This window comes from Dufourea novaeangliae, unplaced genomic scaffold (assembly GCF_001272555.1).
Source record: "Dufourea novaeangliae isolate 0120121106 unplaced genomic scaffold, ASM127255v1 scaffold81, whole genome shotgun sequence".
Lineage (NCBI taxonomy): Eukaryota > Metazoa > Arthropoda > Insecta > Hymenoptera > Halictidae > Dufourea > Dufourea novaeangliae.
Genome location: NW_015373973.1, coordinates 800,657 through 826,598, shown reverse-complemented (window position 1 = coordinate 826,598; position 25,942 = coordinate 800,657). Strand labels below are relative to the sequence as shown.

At 41.2% G+C, this 25,942-nt stretch overlaps 1 protein-coding gene across 1 annotated transcript in view; it reads right to left on the bottom strand.

Moving 5' to 3' along the window:
• Positions 1-2,663: 2,663 nt before the first annotated feature.
• LOC107186868 (plexin domain-containing protein 2-like) overlaps positions 2,664-25,942 on the bottom strand; it is a 31,869-nt gene continuing 8,590 nt past the window's right edge. Inside the window, exons 2-8 of the mRNA XM_015574820.1 lie at positions 6,876-7,384; positions 6,147-6,476; positions 5,291-5,483; positions 4,987-5,196; positions 3,715-4,113; positions 2,962-3,101; positions 2,664-2,879 (exon numbers count right to left, since the gene is read on the bottom strand). Coding sequence (XP_015430306.1) covers positions 2,811-2,879; positions 2,962-3,101; positions 3,715-4,113; positions 4,987-5,196; positions 5,291-5,483; positions 6,147-6,476; positions 6,876-7,384 — 1,850 coding nt within the window. The 3' untranslated portion in view covers positions 2,664-2,810. The remainder of the gene's footprint in view (positions 2,880-2,961; positions 3,102-3,714; positions 4,114-4,986; positions 5,197-5,290; positions 5,484-6,146; positions 6,477-6,875; positions 7,385-25,942) is intronic.

Here is a 25,942-nt window from a genome sequence, read left to right as displayed (position 1 = left end):
TCGGCACGCGTCAACACCGACGGAGAGCACCGATACCGCGGCTCGCTCTATCGCTCTCGCTCGCACGCCGTGACGTCACCCAATTCCCGGAATCCCGCGGCTACGAGATGGCTCATTATGGTAAGGCTTCTCGCAAGGGAAATTGTAAGCCGCCGGCCAAAAAGTAGATTTGGTAGACTATTTATGAAACTACATCTATTCTGAACTTATCTGTTACAAATATACAAATGTAAGGCAACATATGAAAACGAATAAAACAAGAACATGTTTCTTTGAAATTCATACACATATGTATGTGACTTATAAGTATATAAACATTAAAATTCACATCTAATAAGGAAAGCACTAAAGTTATCTCTCCAATTTTTTACATATTGTAGCAGCATAGCAAAGTATCAGGTGTACATAGATATTTATTAATTTAGATATATACTGTTGTTTATTGTAGCATACTTTGTTGACTGTGATTGCTGAGTCTTTTTAGATCTTGTTCATTATACTTGATTTATTTCATAGTACATACTATATGTGTATACTTACCATATTGTATTATACATATTGCCAACAAACTGTGTCCCGTTAATTATAGAAAATCAATAAATTCTAATAAGTTAGTAATATGTCAAATAGAGTGTAATATGTAAGAATATGTTAATAAGCAAAGGAGTATTTTATAGATTTATGTCACCAGGTAATTAATTGTTGAAAACAAAACAAGTTTATTGTAATAATTGTAATATTTATTATCACAAACTATGAGTTAAATCGTACACAATAATGTAAGAAAAATTATTCGTGATGTTTATAATTGTTTCCTTCTTCCTATGGGTAATTTCATGGTACGGAGATAGTTTTCAAATATGATTAAAAAAATCATTCGATTCTACATTGTTACAAATGTAAAAATTCGCTACCACAAGTATAAGTTACTCTAACGATCGTCTACTTTGTAACTGCCGCTGTTCACAGCAAGACAGAGGATCTCTTCCATCGCTTATAATCGAAAACTTTTATACATTTAAATTTAGGATATTTAATAGAAAATATTTACCCAATATATTCTGTAGTCAATAAATGGATCAAAAATTCGATCAAAGGCACCTTTTCAGACATTAATTACATTTACAATTACATAAAAATTATATTGCTTTAACGTACTACTATATACATTGGTGACCAAATGTTATCGATACATATGAGTTTTCCATTGTTGCCTTCTCATGCATGGTACAGTTTAAGGTGCTCGTATTTTAAAAAATTTTCGTAAAATATATCTGTATATATATATTTACTTAAAGTTAGAAAAGTGAAACTACAGTTCATAGAGACCTCGATTTATCGCGATCGGCATTCTATGTTCGCTGGAATTGTATATTTTGGAATGTACTGCTAACAATTAAAATTTAACAGATCCATTGTACAATACCGTAAATGTTAACGAATATCAAACATTTGACAAATTTTATTTTTTCATTATTTTTTTCTCACGTATCAAATGAACTGTAGTTTCGACAGGCTAGATCGGAACTTGATTGTTCGATTGATGATTTCTTTAACACATTACTCTTTCACGTCGCGGAGATTATACATGTACATATATATAAACAATTATTGTGGTTGTTTAACGATAAAAAAAAGAATTCTTAAACAATAACAAGGTATACCACATGATACTAAAATCACATAAACGCTTGATATTCAGGCTAAGAATCTCTCGTCCGTTCCTCGACAACACAAACGGTTTCCTTCGACTCGGAAAACGTAACGAGTGTTTCCGTAAAGTCAACGAAATAATACCGGTTTCCGTTTGATTCTTCTACATTTCATCATTCACTCTGAAAACGTTTCATCGTTACTTTCGAACGTCACAATGCAATGACTTAAATGAAGTCTTACGTGAAAGTATGGATTGCGGAGATCAGTTTGGTATTTTTACGGGCAACCTCTATCCGACAGAATGTAGCGAGTTTGTTTTTATGCATTTCTACAGGACGAAACGCATAAACTGTACAACCTGATTAACTTTGCTGTTGAGATGAAACGATCTATTACGTAACCAATCCACGGACTTTCTTGCAACTTCCGTAAGCACATTTCCCTATATACGGATTGATATGAATACCGGATTCATTGATAAAGTATTAACAGTAACGCTAACACAAGGACGGTATTTTGAATGTATGTATTGTGTAACGAGAGTTTGTAAACACCTAGCAAGATTGAACATACTTCTTATATTATACTTGACCGAAGCGATATCCAGTTAAACAAAAACGTAAGCAATAATGTGGTTCCACGTACAGAACTGGAAGTGCTCATGGAAGGTCCAAAAAAAAAAAAAAAAGAGTGATAGAAATAATAATGCGGTTACCTCGTATGCTTTTCGCAATTAAAGTACATAAGACGAAAACAGTTTTTGTGGTTTCATTGTCATCAAAAATAATCAGGATGGACGAGTTTAATGCAAAATTATTTTACAAAACTCAAACATTTTAGCATGTAATGAACTTTTGTGGTCAAGTCCGTTCAAACGATGGAACTCATTTCGAAAAGTTCTTTTCTATAACTTCGCAGTTAGTTGTTTAATTGCCATTAGTTCTGAAACAATGGACAAGTTGAAATACTTGTTTTTTCAACGTCGAAAAATAGATCTCACGCGTCAGGACATGGCAATCGGCGGATGCAACGGTCGCATCGTTGCAGACAAACGGTCTCGTACGTAAAAACTTGGTACAGTTTTACATTTAGTAGGAAATTTGGTCCGACAGTTCTGTACTAACTGCTGACTGTGATTCACGTATAACATCTCATCACATGTGAATCGTTGCCGCCGTGTAACGTGCTTCGCCCCTTCGCCAACTCCACTGACTCGGACGATACTGTTTAAGAAATTGATATCAAAGTTATATACACGTTTTCTTCTTCTTATTTCTACGTTAAATAATCGACGTAAATTCTTACCCTAATTAACATCTGCCCAGATGCACTATGAGGATTACGATAAGCGTATGCAGCCCAGGCCACTAAACCTACGACTAAACCGACCACCAGCAGGATTCCAATTACTCCAGAAACTCCCATGTTCATATTGTTGGCTCGAGCTAAAAATTTTAAACATTATGCGTTATAGATCATTTCTTACCAGCTTGTGTAGACTTTTCCGATTCGGATACAGTGTCCTATCTATAATATACACATGTGGAACACACTTTACTTACGGAATCTTGCGCGTAAAAAGCAAGAATATGTGTTTATATGAACACAAAACGTACGATATATTTTCTACGACACTGAATAAATAAATAAAATTAATGAATAAATGAATAAATGAATAAATAAATAAATAAATAAATAAATAAATAAATAAAAGAACATCAATAACATACAAGGTACCTAATTTGAATATATTTCGTGGAGCTAAGCTGACACGAAGTATTAGTTCCATTGTTGAATGTGTTTTCAAATATAATGGACATCCTGTATTGGGTGGAGCACATACATATTCCCACATAAATATACATTGTTGTGATCAATACTGTGATTAATTCAACAGTCTATAGTCTATAGTTTATAGAATGACAACGTATGTTGCAAAAATATTTTGGTTGGTGAAATGTATCCAACTTAAATGTAAATATAACCAAAATTTCTGGGGTGACAGTTCTTTGACGTTTAATGCTTCACCCTCCTGTAGAATGAATATTCGAATCTTACCACGCTTCAAGGGATTCGTTCCGTGTCTGTCCTGCTCCATACTCATTTCACTGACAGTGACAGTCTCTTCCGAGTGTACGTGTACAACGTCATTGAATTCTTCCTCGTGTTCCTTGTACGTCGTGGTCGGTAACGGGCAATTGTCGACATCTTTTACCTTCCTGACATCGCAACCTTTCAACAGCCAATCTTGCCGTGACCTGAACGTCCCTGTGCTGCACTGATTCAGCACGGAACACCATTTGCAGTCGAAGTCTTTCAGTTTCGTCAAGCAGTCTCTGCAGTTGTCCATCTCCAAGCAGGTGGGTAATGCGTTTAAGTAGATCACCGTCCAATTCTTGATATCCTGCCGGTTAAAGATCACGCGATGGTACTCGTAGATTGTTTTTCTGCGAACAACTGCAGAAAAAGAGGTGAATGAAGGAATCGAGATCTTTTAGAATGCACTATATTCCAGTGCTGTACAACATAAAGATGGTATTTCTTATTAGAATCTAACTATTTTTCCGGACGCAAGTATTATACGAAACTTAATAAGTTTAAAACGGACATACAAGTTCTTCTATCATTCTTAGTTAGAAAAAAAGAAAAATGAAATGAAATGCAAGCAAAAAGAATAGTAATAACAAATCATTTGTTGAATAGGAAAACACGTTCACATACTTTTTCCAAATAAATATTATAAAGAGCTATAATTTTGAATATTATTCCATCTTTACCATAGCTATTGCACGGAGATGAATAATTTGAAATTTAGATGTCATCGTGATTTCCTTTGCGGTTCAAAGAAACCGATGCAATCGTGCAGGTTGTTGATATTCCCTTATAGGAAAACAGAGTATGCATAAAAAGTAACATTAAACACGCGCCTGGCGCATACACGGGCTGAAATTTATCGCACTTTCTTCACTTTACCTCATCCAGTTTCTCATTGCATATCTCTGTTCCACTCTTCGGCTTTATATGTATACATACACGGTGAATCGCTCGCTGCTAGGATCGAGAGGCAAGCCGCGAGAGGAAAACCGATTGTCGGTTACCGACACTCTCTCTGTCTCCGTTACAGACATAGGCTGCTCAGCAGGTGTAGCTAGCGACTCTTAAATGACCAAACAGGCGGCTTGCTTCTCGACCCTAGCAGCGAGCGATTCACCCTGTATGTGCGGCGCATAGAAACTGAGTACGGCGTGACAAGTGGAACAGTAGCGCACAAAACGATGTTACCCGTTGACGGTAATGGGATTATATGGTCCTAGGTATAACTATACTTACAGAACACTATTCTGTCCATGATATAAGCATCGCTGAGGCCGACTTTAACGGGATGAGCCGTATCCTCGATGAGCTCGACCAACAGTGGGATCACCGAGTAGACGAAAACGATATCACCGTTTTGATGAAGGGTTACCTGGAAGGTGAACGCGCCCGCATCCGGTTTGTCTTGCAAGACAACCTTCTCCCATACAACCGTGAACGCCGTTCCTGCAATTAAACGTACATCGCCGATTATATTTATAATCCGTGTACTCGTGAACACGAGCATTTCCTGCGTCGTTATTGTTCGCTAACGACTCACCATTGTCGGCGTACTTGACGTAACTGTCGTTCGATAGACGTGTATCGAAATTCGCCATCAACGGCGCAATGTATTGCGTAGCGGCGAGCCAGCTGTGAACGTACTCGCCGGTGTACAGAAAACCACCGGTGGCGATGGTGATGTTCCGAACTTTGTGCCCATAGAACGGGAAATCGAATTTCAGCTTAACCGTCTGTCAAGAAGCAACAAACAAGTGTCTAAGTGTCAATGTTTTCATGCGTTTAATTGGTACGAATTCGTTTCAACCGTGAACCAATCAGCTGTTAGTCCTGTTTAGTTATAGTATGACACTCTTTTAGAAGAATTTGGTAGTCTACAATATTACGACTTTGATACGTCCCTGGGGTCTTGACGTTTATATCAAAAGAATAATCATAAAATGTTAACATTCTGAGACGGTAATGTACCACTACGTCTGTTGAAATCCAGTAGCAGCAACCGACGACGACACACCGTTACATTCCATCGCGTCTAAAACTAGAAGCAATGGTCTGATACTACGTTCAGTTCTAATGTTTCTATTTGTATACTCGTTTTAGTGAGTATTTCAAGTTCTAAAATTATCAGTCTTAAATCGTTAACCGCCAAAGGCCATCGTTCATTATTTAGATACAACAAATTCCTAAGGTCAAGGTTCAAGGATATGTCAAGGTCATAAAATTGTCTCACTGAATTGATATTTGCGTCCGCTACAAGAATATATAATGTACAATATCGTGTTCCATATGAAGATATCAAGGTAATCATAACCGTGAAACGATTATCGTAGTTTGTACTAATAATATATGGACCAAACGGTGAACATAAAGTAACTACGTTCCCGACCTAGACTCACCGCAGCCCGACGATGGCTCTGGCTGAGCAAATGATTAACCTTGAGATCCGGGTGATTATCTATGTTCACCCAATATTTCTTTCCCACGATCTCGTCGATGATGAACGTGCTATTGTAATACTGATGCGTATCGGTCGCTGTTTTCGTGATATTGTGCTCGGACAAAGTCTTGTTCGTCAAGCCGATGTCCTCGATCTCGGACTCGTCCTCGTTGTCCGTGGATTCGGTGGTCACGGCCTCTGCAACCTTCTGCGAGTTTTTGTTCGTTTCTGTTGATTTCTCGGTCACGCCGGTCCATCTTGTGCGATTGGCCCAGACCACTGGCACAGCCTGTACAACACGAAAGTCGAATTGAAATTAACACAACGATATAGATGATACGATTCGAAGAAGCACTTCGTTTAATACTACCGAAAGATTTATATTGGTAACTCAAACATTACTGGATATTCCTGCACGTTATTTTCTTATTAATAATTAGCCAACATTCGTTCGCTTTTACATCCTATTTGTCAATTTCTTTCGTTTCCCAGACCAATAGTATAGAAACGTACATATTTTGTTCTGTTCTATACTTTTGTACGATTGTAGATTCCTTACGGCCCAATCTTTACAGCCACCATCGATCTTAATCGGGTAACCAGTTGTCATAACAAAGATAGTCCTACCCTCGGTGAGTTTGAGTGACCAATATGACCTTTGATTCGCGTGTAGCAGTTGATCATTTACCGGTTCTTTGCTCAGGGTGTTTATCTGAGTGGAGGTTGTCGTTGGCTGCCGGAAGGTGACGATATTCGGGGTTTCCTGCTTCGCCTTCGTAGGTGCAGTCGTCAAGGAGGATGAAACGGTAGACGATTCAGTGGTGTCCGTCGAGTATGAAACGTTCGCTGGCGCATTTGGCGTATTAATGACCGACTGTGGCTGTTGCTGCGATCGCTGGTTCTGATAAGGCTGTGACTGTGACTGTGACTGTGGCTGTGGCTGCGGCTGCGGCTGTGGCGACTGTGCCGTGATATAATGTTGCGGTGGTGGCTGCTGTTGCGGCGGTGGCTGTTGCTGCTGCAGTTGCTCGTGGGGCAGCGGTGCAGGTGTGACTGATGTTTTATCGTCCGCGGCACGACGTAACCTACCCAGTTCATGTTCCTCCTCGTTGTCAGACACATAGGAGAATTCAATCGGTCCGTATTCGGCCAACGATTCTCCTCTCGAGTTGTCTAGCTCATAGTACTGGTATCGATCTGCAGACATTGGAATAGGATTTATATATTTCCGTTATTCCGTAGAAGTCACGCGTTGAGATAGTCTCGTGTGTTATTGCAAAAACAACTTTTTTCCTTTTTGATAAACCTACTTCTACATCGCGACCCAGCTGTGAGTATCCTCTTTAATGCAAAATTATGGTCGCGCCAGACCAATTATCTCATTTAATCCATATGTACATAAATAAACGAATTCCTCGAAGAGTATTTCAAACTTAAAGATTCTATCGAGAAATATTGAAACACTGTTACAACATCTTATACATGGTCGGTACAGTAGTTGTTGAGACATTTCATCAACGAGCTTAAGAACACAAGCACGAAAATATCAATACCTTCCACGTTACAATCACAAACGGTAATAATTTATCTGTTTGGACGTTTGAGCCTCGGCGGCGAGGCTGCTTCGATTGAAAGCACGAGACGAAGCTGATTGTGAGTGGCAAAGCGGCAGCGCTTTGAATTTTCATCGCGACGCGACAATTCAACGTAAGCAGCGCGAGCGCGCACGCGCGTCGTCGCCGTCGAATGACGCGATTCGAATCAATTTATAGGTCGCATACTCGTCAGTCTGCCATTTATGAAAAGGGTCGTTCGGTCATTTTAAACGCGGGGCCTACGTCAACCGTCCAACCAGTGGCCCAGATCACTAGAAATTCTAACCATCGATGCCATTGTTTTCCAATTAACCCCGTCGGTGACGGTCACCGACGTGCATTCTGCACACACACGTCCGTTTCCTCAAGTGCAGTTTTCCGCCTACACCGTGTTCCAGAAACAGAAATTCTATGACAGAAATGAAAATATTTCCGCGTGCAACTACAGCACTCCTCTGAATAACAATATCAACGTTTTCTTCGGAATTGCAGCTAACTCTACGAACCGCCTACTCAAAATGCTCAATATTTGCGTGCAATACACGTTTGTATTTTTGTCGGAAAAAGCAAGACTGTTTACAATCACGCGGTCTAACCAGATACCGAGTAAATCTTGTATCCAAACAGCGAAACCTTCGAGTAAAATTACTCGGAACAAATAACGCATTAAAATTGTGCCCCCTATCTTACGTTCAAACGACGTCTCGTCTGAAGTTTTTCTCACCTTTCTCGGAACATTCTGTACACAGAAAAAAAAACCAAACAATGAATTAAACGAGCAATCGAAAATGTCAAAACAGACATGCGAACGAGTGATAAATTTTTTTTTCAGCTTTTCGAAAGAAACCTTTTTTCGAAGATTAAACTTACACGAATACAAATCTCTCGAAAGTGGAAACGACGACGAGAGACCACGTGGACGGAGAGAGGACGCGAGGCGATCGTGGCCAACGATCACGACCGGATAAAGTAATAATTGGCGATCCGACAGATAATCGTGAATGCACGAGAGACTTGACGTCAGTGTAAATTTTCATGCTCTGAAAGCTGGCGGCTCGATTAAACGTCCAACGTCCCAATCGTTATCCGACCCCCGGCCAAACAACCGACAATTTATTCGAGCGCGTCGTTCAACTTTATCCCGGCTTGTAACATCCACCACCACCACGACCGAAATAATATTTTCTCCGAGCGTGATTCACAAAACGAACATGATCGAGACGAATATTCGAGGCGGGACAGGATCGTCTAGATCTGCTGGGATGCTCGAGAGGCGAGCGAGGTTTCTGCGTTTACTCGCTGATCCAGGCGGAATTTCGAATTTCAGCGATGTTGTCGAGTGCAATAGGATTGCGTTCTTTCATCTCGAGATCTGTCGATAGTTTCGAGGCTCTCGAATCTATACGTCGCGCGAATTTTTCCAATTTCTAAGGACGCGCCGCGCAACCATTCGGGGGTCTTGAAAATTTTAATCTTGGGGAGATTTCCTAGGAATTGTGTATATTCTAATAAACGTCTATACTTATACTGGGCGGTCCATTCTTGGAACTATGTATAAAAGAAGAATAATCTTCATGAAAAAATAAGTGATAAGTCTAGAATAATTTCTGTTCATAATTAGTCGTATTATAAAACCTATTCTTCTACTCGGTTGAACGTTTTCCACTGTATTTCAATGATTTTGTCGAAATGAAAAGAGTGAAACGTCGCTGTTTGCGTTTCGAGGCACGAAGAAATGGCACGGCAAGCAAGTTTAATCGCGGCGAATAATATTTGAAGAGCACAACTCGGAGCGTTTTGTGAGCCTCTCGATGTCCCGAGACTATTCGCCGAGCGAAACCGTTTAACCACTGGCCAAGGACTTTACCGACGCGAATCGTTTAGTGTCTGGAATGCTTATCTGCATACAATAAAATGTACTTCTGTTTGCGATCGCAAGCCACGGGCAACCACTTGCTCATGCTTTTAAATAGAGATAATGCAAGTGTTGTCTACGTTTCAACGACGCACCTACTCTTGATTCGTACAGAGAGCAAGTTCAGTGTTAATGCTAGTCATTATTGAACAGAATAGAGAAAAGTTTTGTGCCTCACACGAATACTATATAAATGATTTCCTCGGAAAGCTGTTTTTTCCTGTGAGTGGTTTCAAGCAAGTCGATGGACAAAAAAATATTCCAAATTAAGTTTTATTCGGTCGTAATACCACAAAGACAAGGAGAAGGAGAAATGAATCGGTAAGAAAATGATATTCCGCGTTCGAATGGCTATCTATTGAAAGACGATCACGCCGGTACAGCGATTGAGTTATGATCGCACCAGCGTTGAAATTCCCTTAAAAAGATGTAGCGCGAGGTCGTCACGCATGCTCGATACATTCTCGAGGATATTTATTTTGGTCATTCGCGACAAGCTAATTTCTCGTTCGCGACATTCATTTCGGTTTCGTCGCGTTGCTCGAGCATATTGCCGCCAGTGTGTAATATTTTTTTCCTTTGAAACGTCTATGATAATATTTGGTGCGACAATAGCAACGGTTGGCAACAGTATTTCACGAAGACAATACGTAGCTGCGATCACACACACGCGGTCTTGCTCCAATCGAACCTCGAAGAGATCAAAATTATCAATAATGGCATTACATGTTACATGAAATATAAAAAGTTTACACAGATGCGAAGTTACTGCCGTTTAAACGTTCAGTCCGAACTACAGTAATGCCTCGATGACTGCGACATAATCGAGTTCACTTCGGAGCATTAGTGGTAAGGCGGAAAGGTTTTCAACAATCTCAACCCTTGATAAATTTGTTTGATAACCACTGGAACAGGACCTCGATCGTCGATTATAAAATTTTGAAACTTTAATCTACAGATAAATAGTACAGTCCTAATGGTGCATTTCTTTAATGTCCAGACTTTCTCTGATTTGCCATTAGTCAATTCGTTTCATTTGATGAGAAACACGTGATTTCTGGGCTGTCAGGATTATATATCCCATTAAGCGGAATGCTAATTATTATTGGCTCTGGCTTGGCTCGGAAACCGACAATGGTTTCACCTACGGGAAACAACCGTGGCGGACACAAACTGCGCATAAACCATCTCTGGTTACCCTTTGTTCTTCACAGATCGATAGGTATCGATCGTGAACGGGAAAGGTCGACGACACGAAAAGGGATCGTTATGACGATGTCTCGCGAACGCCTCGAAATAGCTCCCGAATTAGTCGTAGCACCGAGACGCTTTTTCTTTACTCTGGTAACCATGGAAAATTGATCATAACATAGAGCATAAAGAATGGTCAAAATCTGTTCTCCGGAGCATTGAATGGCGAATAAAACGGCGACGAGCTATTTCTTTGCGATCTAATCATACGAACAGAACAATAACAACAAAGACTGACACGTGAGACAATTGGCATTTTGTCAAAATGGTTTTACCTCGAAGATAAAGTGCTTAAAAGCTTCATGTGAGAAATTTCACGGTACGTTTTTGATTCATATTTACACATAGAATCACACAATCCGGCTGAACTACAATAACCTCACCGAAACTGGTCACATTTAATCGAATTAATTCTACTAAAAGTGCATGGTCTAGAAGTATTAATAGACACTTGTTACGGGCAATTTTCCCGAGAGACAGCGATGCACTCCCTCGTTCCGACAGAATCAATTTCTCCGTGTTATTAATGCTCGGCAATCGGCGTTATCGGGTGACACAATACGTTCGATTATCAGCCAGAAAAGGGTCAATAATGTCAATGTTATATACAGCGAATAATACGTGTACTCATTCTTCAAACAACAAGGAGATATTTTGCCTTTTTTGTTGTTAGAATGTGATGCTATTTTTAGCGATAATTACTTCTCACTCGATCGATAATTCGATTAGATATCTCGTTCAGGATTTACCAGAGACTGGGAATACAGAGAGAACGAAGAAGAAACTTGCTTCTTGCGACACGCTAATACGTACGTTATCGCGTCGTAACAAATTCGATATTAATGTAACGAAATGTTTGCTAAACATCCTTTCCTCGTCACGGCAAATTTCACACCGGTTACAAGACACTGATATCCGCCAGTCTGCGATGTCCAATCTCGTCGCCACTTTAATTCGCTTCGGTATATACTCGTTTAATTTCGCGTGGTCAATAACCCAACGGTGATGGTTCTCGAGCAAATTACGAGACCGCGAATCGATCTCGATATCCTCCCCTTGTACGAGACATCGCGAGGCATGCACATTAATAAACGATCGGTATCGCTCCTGTTACGTTGGTATTTTTATCCCGTGTAAAAGACCAAAGGTCAACATTCAAGCGAACGATAAAAACGATGAATGAATAATTAATTTATCTACAGGTGTATCAGTGGTGGCCTGAGATTCATCAAGGTCGACGAAGTACAAATATTGCTGTAATGTCTCTTCCAGCGCGATAATACTCTGAAAAAATACGGAGGATGTTGCGTTTACTGAAGGATGGAAATACCAATGATCATTAATATCTCTCCGTTCTTGCATATTGAGTCTATTTTTCACTATCCGCTGGTTTCGCCTCATCTACAATCTTTCCTGCTTTGAATACATTAACCCTAGAACCCTGAAAAAATATTCAGATATTTAACAGCTGAGCTAACTCCCTTCAATCTGTCTTATGTATGTTTCCTACTATTTGTTTCGCTGCGTAATAATCTATGCGCAAGAAGCTTTTCGGTAGAAATATATAGAAATAAATTTCTGGTAAAACTTTCGTTCAACTGATCGTTAAACACACGTGTACACTATAAGACGCATATAAAAATTCCCAGAGTCTAGTAATGGCACTTATGGCGATCGAAATCTGTGTCCCATTCGGCTTGCTTTTAACTACATGTCATCCACATCCTATAAATGGAAACGAAGGAAACAGGCGCGGAAGGGGAAGAGGGAGCTGGATAACAATTCGAAGCATAACGAGTATGCAAATTTTCCGACGGGATACAAGAACAAGCGTGAGAACGCGTAGCGTAGGAGGGACGAGAGATAGCATCCCCGTGAATGAATAGACGCGGCGGCCCGACCTCGATCCGAGATAAGCTGATAAAACGAAAGAACGTTCCATGGTCGGAGAAATCGAAACAACCGATTGAGGAGCCGTCGCGATAGCAAAGTTCTCGAGGTTTCTGGAAAGATTTGCGTAAATTTCACCGCGATAAAGCCTCTCGTCGTGCGTACGTGGAATGCAGTTACCAGATATCAACAACGATGATCGTTCGGTAAATCTGCCACTCTGGTTGATCTACTAGGTTTCATTGCAAACAGAGTATAGTAGAGAAATGTTATTCAAATGAAACGATTTCGTTCCAACGATTTCGGAAAGTTCTAATCGTGCAAACCATCACAAGACGGAGCAGTTGGACTTAAATATTGTGGAGAGCAAATACGAAGACGAAGACACTGACTGCTATGACGGTGATTTGTCACTGACGCCCACTTGTTCCCATTGATCCCACCAATTAGCGAAGATCACTATTCGACGATGCTACCAAATTGACTCTCTCCGTTTTACAACAACAGTATAAAGAAAACCATTGATTAGCATCGTATGGTTTCAGAGCATAGTCGAAAGAGAGAAGCACTGAATTCAGAAGCAGACTACAACTGGTAGGGGAGAATGGAGTAATGGTCACCAGCGGTCAGTCTTATTACAAAACGAAATGCCTAAGGCATGTGCAATTTGTTGTTGATCACGTCCCACAATACTCTCCGCTGAACCCCCAAACGGTCAAGTTAAGTTCTTGCTATGCATTCGAGAATAACAAGTACTTTTTGTTTTTACATGTCACCGATGTTACACTTTGCGCTTATAACGCAATTGTAATGTAATTTTAACATAATTAATGATTTAATTAATTAATTGCATGTGACCTATGAGCTCGTTCAAAGAATGCAGTATGTAGGACTGAGCAGATTTTTTTGTTCATTCGCTAATTTTACCCAAGAAATGAATAGCAAAGTGATTATTCTGTTATTCTGTAACTTATTATTGATTTAATGACCATAATTACCACCTCCTTCTACCCTACGAGAACGTACGATTCTCGAGATGATTCGAGCCTCCGAGTCGTATCGATCCGTCAAGATTCTGAAAAATTTCTACATCTCAACGACAAGGGACGTCGACACGAACACGTATTGTTCGACATTGGCAGTAAAAGGGTTATGAGGAAAGTGAACAATTCGTATCGACGAAAACATGGGATCCAAACAGAGGGTGTCGTAACTGTTTCAAGGTTAGCTCGTGCAAGGGAGAGCGCGAGCGCGGCAAGGGTGGACCGATTTCAATTCCAAAACCGCATTCCTCGATACTCTTGTCCGCTCCAAGGACGTTCGTCGCGCAGAATCGTAAGTGCATTCTCGTTGCGATTCGCGGTGTCTGTCCCCCTGACAGGTATATACACGGGGGACGCGTGAACGCGTGTACATACAGAGACGGACGGCGGGCTTGGCCGATGGTGTATATGTATACAGAATCAAACCAGTTTTTAAAACGTGACTCACGATTGTCCCGTATCATACGCGCGATACCCTGTAAAAATAGCTCTCCTCCGTGGCAGAAAACTCGTTCCTGAACATCTCCGACCCGACGGACCAGCAGATCATTCGAAGGAACACAATCTGGCCCGATTTGGATGTTGGAAAACTCTCGAGCGTAGTGCCAACTGGTACCACCTCACGTGTAACCAATCGCGTTTTCAAAGTCTTTCCACATTCTTCGATCACGTTTTTCCAGATTACGTAGTAAAGATCGACGATGCCAATTCAGTAACGCGTACAGTTGGTATGGCTCGCAATTGATAGGGCCGTCTGCTTTCAAGGTTCGTACTCTGCGAATTAATCAGACGTGTGATTCCAAATGAATAAACATTTATGTGACTCTTGGCAAAGCGTTTCGAGACGCTTGTAATAACCTGTGGCGTCCTGTTTTCACTTTCTTGGCAATCGATTAAATGAAACAAGAAATCAACCTCTGTCTTATAGCCCCAATAGACGGAAGGATTCATACACGCATCACACAATTCTCTGCAAAATTATTGTTCACACGGAAGGAACAGGCCGGGTTCCTTTGTAAGCTGTCAAGACACAGCTGCAACAGTACAATTACACTGTCGATAGAGATAAAAACCGCCTGAATGTTATGTAAAGCCCTAGCATCCGGAAGTGGCGCGATGCACGCGGCCTACGTAATAGGAACCGCCTCCCTTACATTCCCCTTTCGTCTCTTCCTTGCCGTTTTCTTTCACTTTATACGGCTTCCGTCTACGCTTTTCGACATTAATCATGCGTACGGTCGATAAATATGCTATAACCATTCGCTTCCTGTTTGCATCGTGTCCTACGGACATACGTACGTATTTCTCATCGAGCGAACAGTTGTTTCGAAAGACGAAGAGAGCGTGAATTGCCCGATCGCAAAACAAAGAGACCGGCACCACCCACCCGCGCACCTATACACACTTCGACTCTTGCGTGTCACGAATGTTTCCTTGTTCCCCCGGGATTTAGATGTGTACGACGAACGTTTTACACGAAACGTGTCTCAATTTCGCAATTAAAACGCATCCCGTCGTTCCTAGAATCGTTCTACGATCTTCGAGGGGAGAAAGACATAAATCCACGGACGACGTAAATGGAGTCGCGGCAGCATCTGCTCTACCTTTTCTGCTTCATCCTGATTTATAATGCCTGCCCGAACGGGACCGCCTTCTCCGAGCACAAGGACGCGTATTAATCGAGTTGTATTCTGAATGTCGTTCAAGGAGAATTTCGTCCTGTTGCGCTCGTAACAAGGATCCGAACTTGAATCTACAGGAGACTAGGTCTTACTATCCTCGAAAGTCTAATCATCTGGCTAAATCATTGAACCCATAAACTTTTTTCGTTGCTCCACGTTGTTCGAAAACAAACGAAACCGTCCTTCACAATTTATATTCTCGCAAAAAACGCGGGTCCTCGTCGCAGACCCTTCTCTCGCATGATTAAAAGCCCATCGTCGAACGTTTTCGATTCCACGAAAAAAGGATTCCAGGCGATACTCGAATTCCACGGGTTCGGATACTGTCTCGGGACAGTCTGGTGGACGACGGCGCTCAGGTAAGTTACTTAACGTTCGCTCCTAAAACAGGTTACACAGTGGCTGCCTTTGTATTAGCTGCGCGAGGTAATAGCACCTGATTCCCTTTCTTCTTCCTTTTCCACGTTGTTTTTCCAAGCACCGCTACGGACATTTTCTCGCGGCGATTAAAACACTAATATGACAATGCAGTTAAAAAAAAACATAATGATCCTCAACAACGGTTTCCACGAGTTCGTTTTTAAGGTTCCTATATGAGTTCCAAAAAACATGACGTTTGATATCATAAATAACATATAAAATAAAACGATTTGCTATGCAAGATACAAGGGAATCCCCGTAATTCAAACAAGAACAAAATTCGTGGAATCTAGATAGCTTGGAGCGTTCGTAACAGTTTCCACGTGCAAGCGCATGAATCACGGTGAAAAGGTCGTGGCCCATTGTGATCCCCGTGTTCGTGTGTGAACGTAACGGTTCAATGACACGTGGGAAATTTTCACAATGGTAGAGGTACACGCTCGAGTGGTCTCTCGCGCGATACGCGCAACTGTATTGGATTTTTCTTCCGGTCTTGCGTTAACGTTTCACCCCCGTAGGGCCGGGGGAACGCTCGTCTGGCCACGGTCTAAAGGCAGCATTGTTAATTCGGAATTTACGCGACGGTGCCCACGAGTCATTCGATTCGTGTGCTCGATCGGCGTCTGAATACCGCGCACGTGTCTCGTGTTCGTTTAAGCACTTTAAGTTCTACATAAATGGTCCGTCGAGCACCACGATTCGTTCGCGTTGTCAAACGTAATTGCCTGCGCACGCCCCTGCGATTGGAACACGTCTTGTGACGTGTTTGCTCGTGTCACCACGCGTCTCCGGCCGCTTGTTTGTAACTCGTGCGCGTAGAAAAATAAGAAGGCCAATTTACGATCACAGAAATAGCGACGGGTTACCACCGTGCACAGAAGAACGTTCTGGCAGCTGGCGCCTATAAAAGAAAAAATCAATCCCATTTGCGTCTACAAATGAATTAGCTGCCGAGTATGGACGACGTTAACCTTGGAATTCCAACTTCTGTTGTTTCAAGACTCCATTCAGTGATGGTATGACGATCGATATAATAGCCACTCATGAATATTAACCAATTTACGTATTACGTTCAATTGGTACTTATACATTTATTCTATGCACTCGACACTTTCAAGTAATATGCGAACATTATCTATAGATACCTACTTATTCTTTATACACACGGATACACTCTTTGGTAGCATAAAAGTATATAACTGCTATTGTTTGGTTTTTAAAGTACTTATAGATGCCTCGGGAGTATACATTCGTGGTACAATGATATTACAATGCAACGTATTTGATCCCATCACTAGCTAATACGATCCTTCCCATAATCATGTCTCGAACTGTAGCGTATAACGCAGCTTAAAATGCGCAAACATAAAATGGTATACATACAACGAGGGGAGAAAGTGACAGAAGGTTGTTAAGCTCAAGAAATTGTATTCGACGAGTTATCTTGAGCCTACATTCGACGTTATCTGCATGAAACCCTCAGCAACAACTGGTTGAATATTCATTGCCAGTCCTAAACGGCGAGAACATAACGGGCCCCTTCTACGCACGGTCGCTATTAACAATCAAGAGGTAACGATAACGCACTTGGATACAAAAAAGTTTATATAACAAAGAGACACGGTACATCTGAAGTAGCAACTCTAAACTACGAAACCGTTGCTAGTAACACTGCCAGAGCGAAGCGTTCACTTTTTAGTACGATATCGAGAACCGTGACGTTGTTGAACCTACAATTGAGTCCTCGTTATAACAGCGAGCAACAGTTAAAAAACAGCAAAACGCTTTCCCTCAAGAAAGTAAACACGGCGGCTTGACCCCCCTCGTGGTGAAATCGTTCCGATTCTCGATTCTATGGTCGTGACCCGGCGTGCCTGACCCAACCCCGTTATTAACCTATTTCCGAACGACTATTCCGGCGTGTAAACCAGGCGTTCTCCTAAACAAAATGGATCTGAGAATTCGTACGAACAAAGTGAACATTCTTCCAAGATTTCTATACTCCTCGGGGTTAGGGAACGATGTGGAAAGCTTATTATAAAATACCAAGCATTATTTCAATTATAATTCCGATACTATCGCCGCGATGGAACCCGCGATCATTAATCGTCGTTAGAGCAAGAAGAGGGGATCCCTCGGAAACTCGTAGAAACTTCAGAAAAAACCGACAAGAATCGTAGTGGAACGTATCGACACGCCAGATGGATTTTCAGGTCAGCGAGCACCGTATCGACAGGATCACGAGCACATCCACTGTCAATTCGTCAAGTTAATCCGCGAAGTTGCGATTGACCAGATAAACAGACGAACTTTGTATTGCGTTCCACGAATTCTCGTCGATAGACGAATCTCGTCGAATGGTTCGATGGCGAGTGGATTCTATCGGCGAGCATCTATTTACGAAAATACATAGAGAAGCCCCGGGATAATCGGGCGAAAGGTAAAACTATGACTGGTAATATTCGGATGGCCGAAGGAAGTGGGAAGACGAAAATGATCCACGAGGGGAGGGAAAAGAGGAAGGGCCAAAGACCTCGAGACCACGGGTTCTCCGGGGTTCGAGTGTCACAGTTTTCGGTGAAAGCGACCATTGTTCCCCTCGTTACGCCTGCACAGAGAAAAACACGACATCGAGAGCTTGTTGCTCCTCACCCTCGTACGAGCAACATGTAATTATACCTCGACTAATCTTCGACTTAATAATTTCCGTTGATTTTTGTTACACGCAACAAAAGTCTAGCCAATGTAAGCTGTTGAGATTGTCTGAAAAATTTGCAGATTGTATCTCCTGGTACCTCCCATTTTCTAGTATACACGCTCACTGATATTTCATACAGAGACTCGTCGAATGACAAAATACAACCAAAAAAGAAGAACCGGCTGAATCATACGAGAGGTTTGCTTCCTGACAGAATCGATCATCCGGCCTCCACAAGCCTATTATTAGTTTTACGTCGCATGACGTACGATATTCCCTATAATTCTCCGAAGTAATGAATTATGCAGCTTCGTGTTTCCCTGAAAACTGTTACTCAAAAACTAGTGTATCGTATACCGACCTAGCCAAGATTATTTCAGTCTGTGTGTATGTCCATTGTCTTCAACGATATTACTCTACTTTTCTGGTATTTTAGTCTTACATTTAATATACATATTTTACTTCCATCTTTACTCAGTTGTACTTTACTTTTGTCGGTGTAATGGAGGCATGATCTTATCATTAATAATTGTAAGTAGGCATACATTGATTAGATACTTAGTAACTCTCGAAAAATCTAAATACCACAGTGATGAAACTATAGAAACGTAAAAACGGTCGGTCGGATGGAGGAATGCGAAGTAAAACCAGGTGTTTCTATAGAAAATTCGTGTAGTTGCGTTTGTTCGTAGAATCCACGCGAAGCATTTCTCCATGTTTCACAGTTTCACAAGTAATAGAATTTTCTTGTTAATAAACGGATTAACTAGCGAGAGGGGGGAGAAAATTAAACAAAGTTTCCAGTTCGATGCCAGCTAATTCACCTGTTGACGCAACACGGCGAAAGTTTTACAGGGCGAGTGTGTATAACCGTTCCCCCGGAGCGGCAATAAGCTGAATTCGCGAGAAGCCTAGTTCCTGAACTCACGAAATCCGCACGGAAATACACGAGATACATACATTGTGAGTCAAAAGTAAGTATACACCTTACAAAGGTGAGGTTCGTGTAATACTTCTGTAGCATGTTATTGTTATAAGATCATGGTAGTAATACAGTTGAATATGATTTTCTGAAAATTTTCGAGATGAATAGACAGCCGAAAAGATCGAAAAAAAAAAGAAATTCGAAGTTATGACCGCAAAATTTTTTAAATATCGTTAAACATGGTGAATGTACTATTATAGTTTGGGGTAGCATAGCAACCGCTGGTGTAGGACAGTTTGGTTTTTCTTTTTAATTCATAGCGTTATGGACATTTTCAATGTTTTAACATTTTTAAACTAAATTCAACTGCAAGTCCATTCACGGTTTTTTTAGTGGGATCGTTACCCCAAGTATACAACAAAGGTGGTTAAAAATTGTTTGGTGGAAAATACTTTCAATCAGTTAAGTCCTCCGTAGTAGCCAGATCTCAATGTAGTAGAGTATCTATGCGAAATGTTAGATTCTAAATTGAGAGAAACAAATGTGAATAAATCCCATACTTTCAACGTGTATACTCACTTTTGATTCTCACTTATATTGTATATGTACATATACACGGGAATCGATGCATTGCGAGAAGTTTCTTGCGCGCCAGCGGTAATCAAAGAACTTTACCGCGCCGCCTCGTGGTTGCACAAAGGAAGCTGATTTGCAATTCATGCAGTGACTGGCCGTGTCTCGTCGATCGCGCTAAAAGGGTCGGTAATAAAAAGGCAGAGAAACGTACGAGCCTCGCATTGCCCGATCGGATTATCGGGATACACGTTGCATGCATGTGTCCCGCGACAAAAATTCGCGCGTGCCAAACATATTCTCTCCAGCTGGGACGATAAGAAAGGCCCGCGTGCGCGCGCGACCGTGACATTACGATTGGACGCGACGGTTACGTTTTCGAGGAACAAGTGGACTCGCCTCTTTATCGGAGAATACACGACTGCATTGTTTGACAGAAGTACTACAGAATTGTTGTTGGGACTTTTAACCCTTTCGTTCCAACTGTTGCCATATAGATACGTATTCGAGATTAGGAAATAAAACATTAGTACGTTGTATTTTTTAATAGTTTCTTTGTATAGATCGTGTAACACGAATTTGAATGTGCATTTAAAGGCTTATTGGTAAAATAAGACAATAATTTGGAAATGAAACGGTTAACCCATATAGTTACGTGCACACAGATTTGTTTGTCATTTACAGGACATCCTTTGGTCCAGTGGAGTCGAATTTCTTATTAAGAAACGCTTTGATCTTATTAGGATGTTTAAAAATATTCATTTTGTTCGTTGATATTTATGGGTATATTTCAATACAGTACAAGGAAGAAGTAGGATAAAACTATAGACAAGCTTGACATATTACATTAGAAAGACAACTAAAAAAAATTGACGTATTTTGAAAGCGACGCAATTGGTTTCTTTCTCGTTATTAAACGATAAAGACTACTCTGTGCCAACATCTGTTACCGAAGCAGCGATAGAGAAATTTCACGATAACTAATATTCGCGGAGAAAAGAGATATTCGTGAGGAATCATTTACGCTTGGATTCTTTGCGTAACACACGTGTATCCCCGACAACGCTTACGTAAACGCAAGGACACGGCTGTTTGAGGGGAACGGCATCTATTCGAGTCTGCTACACCAGGTCCTTGAGGTTTGGAAAAATCTTTCGACTGGGTTCAGAGTTAAAAACCGAAGCGTCGACCGAAATCCTCCGGAATAAACGTTTTTCCATCGGTTGCGCAATGAGATTCAGCAGAGTGATATTTTCAACGATACCGCACATCGAACGTGGGATCCACCTGTGAATCCTCAACGAAGTAACTGAATTTCTAAATAACGATTATTCAGAATTTGGCAAACTTTTCTGATCGTGTAAGTAAGTGATCATTGACACAGCGTCGTACCTACTGCATCGCCTCGTGTCCACCGAGTATTAGTGTCTATCATTAACTGAGTAATAAACAGGTTGTAACATAATTAAAATTTTCTGAACAACAAATTTGGCAACGCAGCAGGATGCCAGAGCGGTTTGAAAATATTGATATCCTCGGTTTCATCGCAGATCGGTATTCCATCGACTGCTAAAGGGTAAAACATCGCGTGTATCGGTGTGGAGAAGGCGTTCCTTCTTATGACATGGGACCGATAAGAAAAAGGGTTGTTTAATAAAAAGCGGTGTGTCGAACAAACAAGGTAGACGCGTAGAATCAAAATGACCCGGTTGATGGTATCATCGTTTCGATGAAATTTAACGCGGAGCTGTAATCGCTTTAGCAGGTACTCAATCAACGCTAATTGGCCCGGAGGGTCGTTATAATTGTCTTTCGTATTATCCACGCGACAATCTCTCGCACTTGCTGCAGTTTGTTTATCTTTCTGACATGATTTCCGTGTGTTCTCGTCGAGAGTTTTAAATCTGTGATGCTCGGTGTACGATATGCGTTTGGAAATAATACGATCGGGTGATTCACACAGAATGACTTGTTTAAGGATTACCGATTGGAGCACACTGATAGTAGAATTGTTAGCGAACAAAACTAAAACCGCTTTTGACTTCCATAGTTAATACACTGACGGTCGACAGCGTAAAATTATGCTGTATACACATTATAGCTTTCCACTCGGTAACCTAGGATTACGTTGTACAAAGTTACAGGTAATGAATGACTAGAAAAATATGCAAACAGTGAAGGCTAATGTACTAAATCCTTTCCTTCCATAAAAGACAACTACTTTCTAACATTTCGCTCTTATTGAAATGTAATCTCGGAATCTCCGATTTGCCGGTAAACGAGAACAATTCGTCACGGTGGTAGCTGTGAAAGCGGTGCCATGAATAAGTAGATCAACGTTTCAGTGAATTTCCTTCGATGAAATGGTTTTCCGAATGTCTGCTTTAGGAAACAAAGAACTTCCGAAAAACACGTTGCGAAAACTGACTCGATTCAATGGAATTGCTACTCCTGAGGACTGTTTATACTGTACAATTACAACTCTCAAATTAGTACAACTAGTTCTTTATCTTTAAATTGTTATTCGAATCAAAATAACATGAAACGGTCACAATTGCTGTATGTTAACCTGAATCCTACGATTAAAAATTCTCAGGATATCTAATTTTCAACACGGATAATACGCAAAAGGTTCGTCCTCGTTGCGAAAATTGTCGTCAGTGAGCTAAGTATAAGATGAAAGAAAAAGTACCTATCGTGGATCGTCGTTCGTTGATCGTGAGCAACTACGAATATAAGTACGAACTCCCTACTCTCGGCGCTCCGTTAGTTCCACTGTTGGTCGCTCAATGGAGACGACTCGTTCTATTGAAGCGAGTTGCGTATTGCAAGGTCAATCGTTCGCTGAAAGGCATTTTGCTATTAATGAAGCTGATAGGGTGATACTTTGACGCGTTCGACCTGACCATCGACAACGCGCACCGTTAATCGCTCGAAACCACCGAACAGAAAATTCATCCAAAAACAGATGCCCTTAAAGGATTAAGAAATAAACTGACACGTTTACCGCGGTGAACTATGTACAATTGATCGTGTTAACACGTTCATTCAAGTTTCAACAGTTTCAAAAGGAGTCATACGGCTTATATAAGCACAGGTGCAACGTAGGTGATAATAGATGTATAATGGAAACATTCCTTAATTTGTAACACACGAATAAACATTCTACGACAGATTATTTAAAATGTATGTTTTATATTCCTGTAAAACACGTAAGAACAGTTATGTAAAGAAATAAATATTACTTTACGAATCATATAATTAAGATTTTATTAGATCAGACACAGACTCCTTTCGACCGCAAACATCGACCAAGAATTACTCCAAAAACGTGCATACCAATGGCATATTCGAACGATCGCAACGTAACGTCGTCGAGCACGGGAATTCACGACGAACGTATCGAAATGTGTGTCACGCATATATAACGCGCGTAATCTTTATCGAGTACACGAACGTAACGTATGCATCCGCAGCTTTGGTTTAACCTTCCATTTACGAGCGCACATTATTATCACGTCTTTACTTTAAAAAATCGGTAGTTCACATCGGCGCGATTCGACGCAACACTGTATCGAATCGATCAGTCTTAAAAACAAACTGAACGATTCGAATTTGCTAATTAAACCGCAGATCTTTGTCGGATATCGCAATCAGCCATTCGAATGTACTTAAGAATTTCTTGTTCAGTGAAATCGATCGTTGTGGTACACAGCGCAAACGCAGATATTAATTAAGAACAGCTTGTATTTTCGCCTGAACATACATACACCGCCGTAAGGACTCATAAGCTCGGCGAATTGATGCCTCAAATGGGATATCGCGAGGCAGTTCGTTAAACGCAATTTACTCGCGTCCCCGGAGAATTAAGTCAATAATCCGTATCGAGGTTAGACGAGCAAGAACCGCGCTCGCCATGTGTCTTGTTCGATGGAAATGGTCGTCTAAATTATTTGGCGCCGGTTTACTTATAGCAGCCAGACGCAAGCCAAACTACTTTTCGTTTCGAACAGTCCGACAGCGACTTATCCGGAGGATATAACAGCAGCAGCAGCAGGCTTAACGAAAGACAGGGAGAGGCATTCATCCAAAGTATAAGGTACATCCAAACTCCAGGAAGTGGGACCACCGATCGAACGAACCGCTTCATTAAAATATCTATACGCAAAAGCGGAAGGGCTCGCGGCACAGGACAGTGAGCTTCCGGTGAGAGAAGCCCCAACAGCAGTCCAATCCCACCTATAAGTCGACCGTCTTTTCAACTCGCGGCTGACCGATCGAGAGAGTGCAACGAACTCGGAATTTGCGCTCTCCCCGATTCTTCTGCGACGTGCTACGAAAATTTTCATCGATCTTACGTAACCTACCGATTACTCGAAAGTTCGTAAGAAACTCGTGTATATTTAAATTATATATCTCTATCGTTCTGGATTAATGTTATCTTTGAATTAAAGCGTAAAGCCCGGTACCTACGTCATTGAAACGCAGATTTCGTCGGTTTTTCTTTTTTCTGAGGACATTATAAAGATCTGAAATAAATATTTATTTATTTACAATAGACGAGTAGGTACCTAAGTTTGAATAAAGGAAGAATACGTGAGTACAGAACATTGTAGAAGCATCGAAACCGCATAATTCTTCGTTCAAGTTCTTGTTTGATAAGATTTTACACACACACGCTTACGTAGATGCAATAAACTTGGTTTACACCGTGACAGGTTTTAAACTTGCGTGGAAGTACTTTGCAACCTATTCTAGGATCATGCTCGAGAAAAATTTCGTCGAAACGCATACCAGACTTAATGCCGAGGTAGGGCTTTTGTACCGAATCAGATTCTGTACCGTGATTCCGCGTTGCGTTTATCGCTGCCGACCGAAGCAAGTCCAGTACGTAACGGGATGATTGTACGTACATATTTCACGGATTTATCGGGGGCAGATTGTTGACTAATAATAAAAGCGGCGATAAGCGAACACATACATATTTTTTTGCACCACGTGTGAAACGTGATTGGCATTATCACCGAGCAATTAATTAATTTCGCGGGCGATTAATTAACCATGAAACGAGGTTAACGTCGGAACGCTTAGTCACAACAAATCTTGCGGCGAGCACGCAGGACACGTCGAGGTACACGGTTAAGCCTGATACTTAATACACGACACTTATCCACAATGTGGCTGACCTATAATTTTCGCTAGTCCAGAGCCGAGCAGTGTGCAAGACACGATCCAATCAAGTGTAATCAGGAGGACCATCCGCGAAAGGAAGGCTTTAATCGCCCTATAAAACGGAGCACGTGGGCAGTTGGTACGCTTCGCTTGCTTTTATTCCACGCGCTCTCCTCGAAATCTTTCTTTGGTACAAGAGTAATTTTAGAAAAAATATAAACTTTCAACATTCAAATTTCCGTTACCAGCACCGAACCACCGAAAAAACATGGGGACACGTGTTGACTCGATTAAAGCGTTTCAAAATCATCGACTAGGTATGTAGTCGACGGCGTCCTTCCTCTTGGTGGTGCAGAAATAAAGTTGCCGATATTCCAACGTCTTGACATAAAAAAAGACGAGGAGAGTCCCTTCGACACTTTTCCGTCGCTGAGGCAGTGGCATGCGGCGAAGGTGTAGATTTACCGAAGGAAGCGGCTTAAGAGACCGTCCGTCTGTTGCGGGTATTCGTAACGTGCGTTGCACCGATCGGTCGAGAAGGAACACGATATAGGATTATGTCGTGTTACAGGCATACCGAACGCGATATAC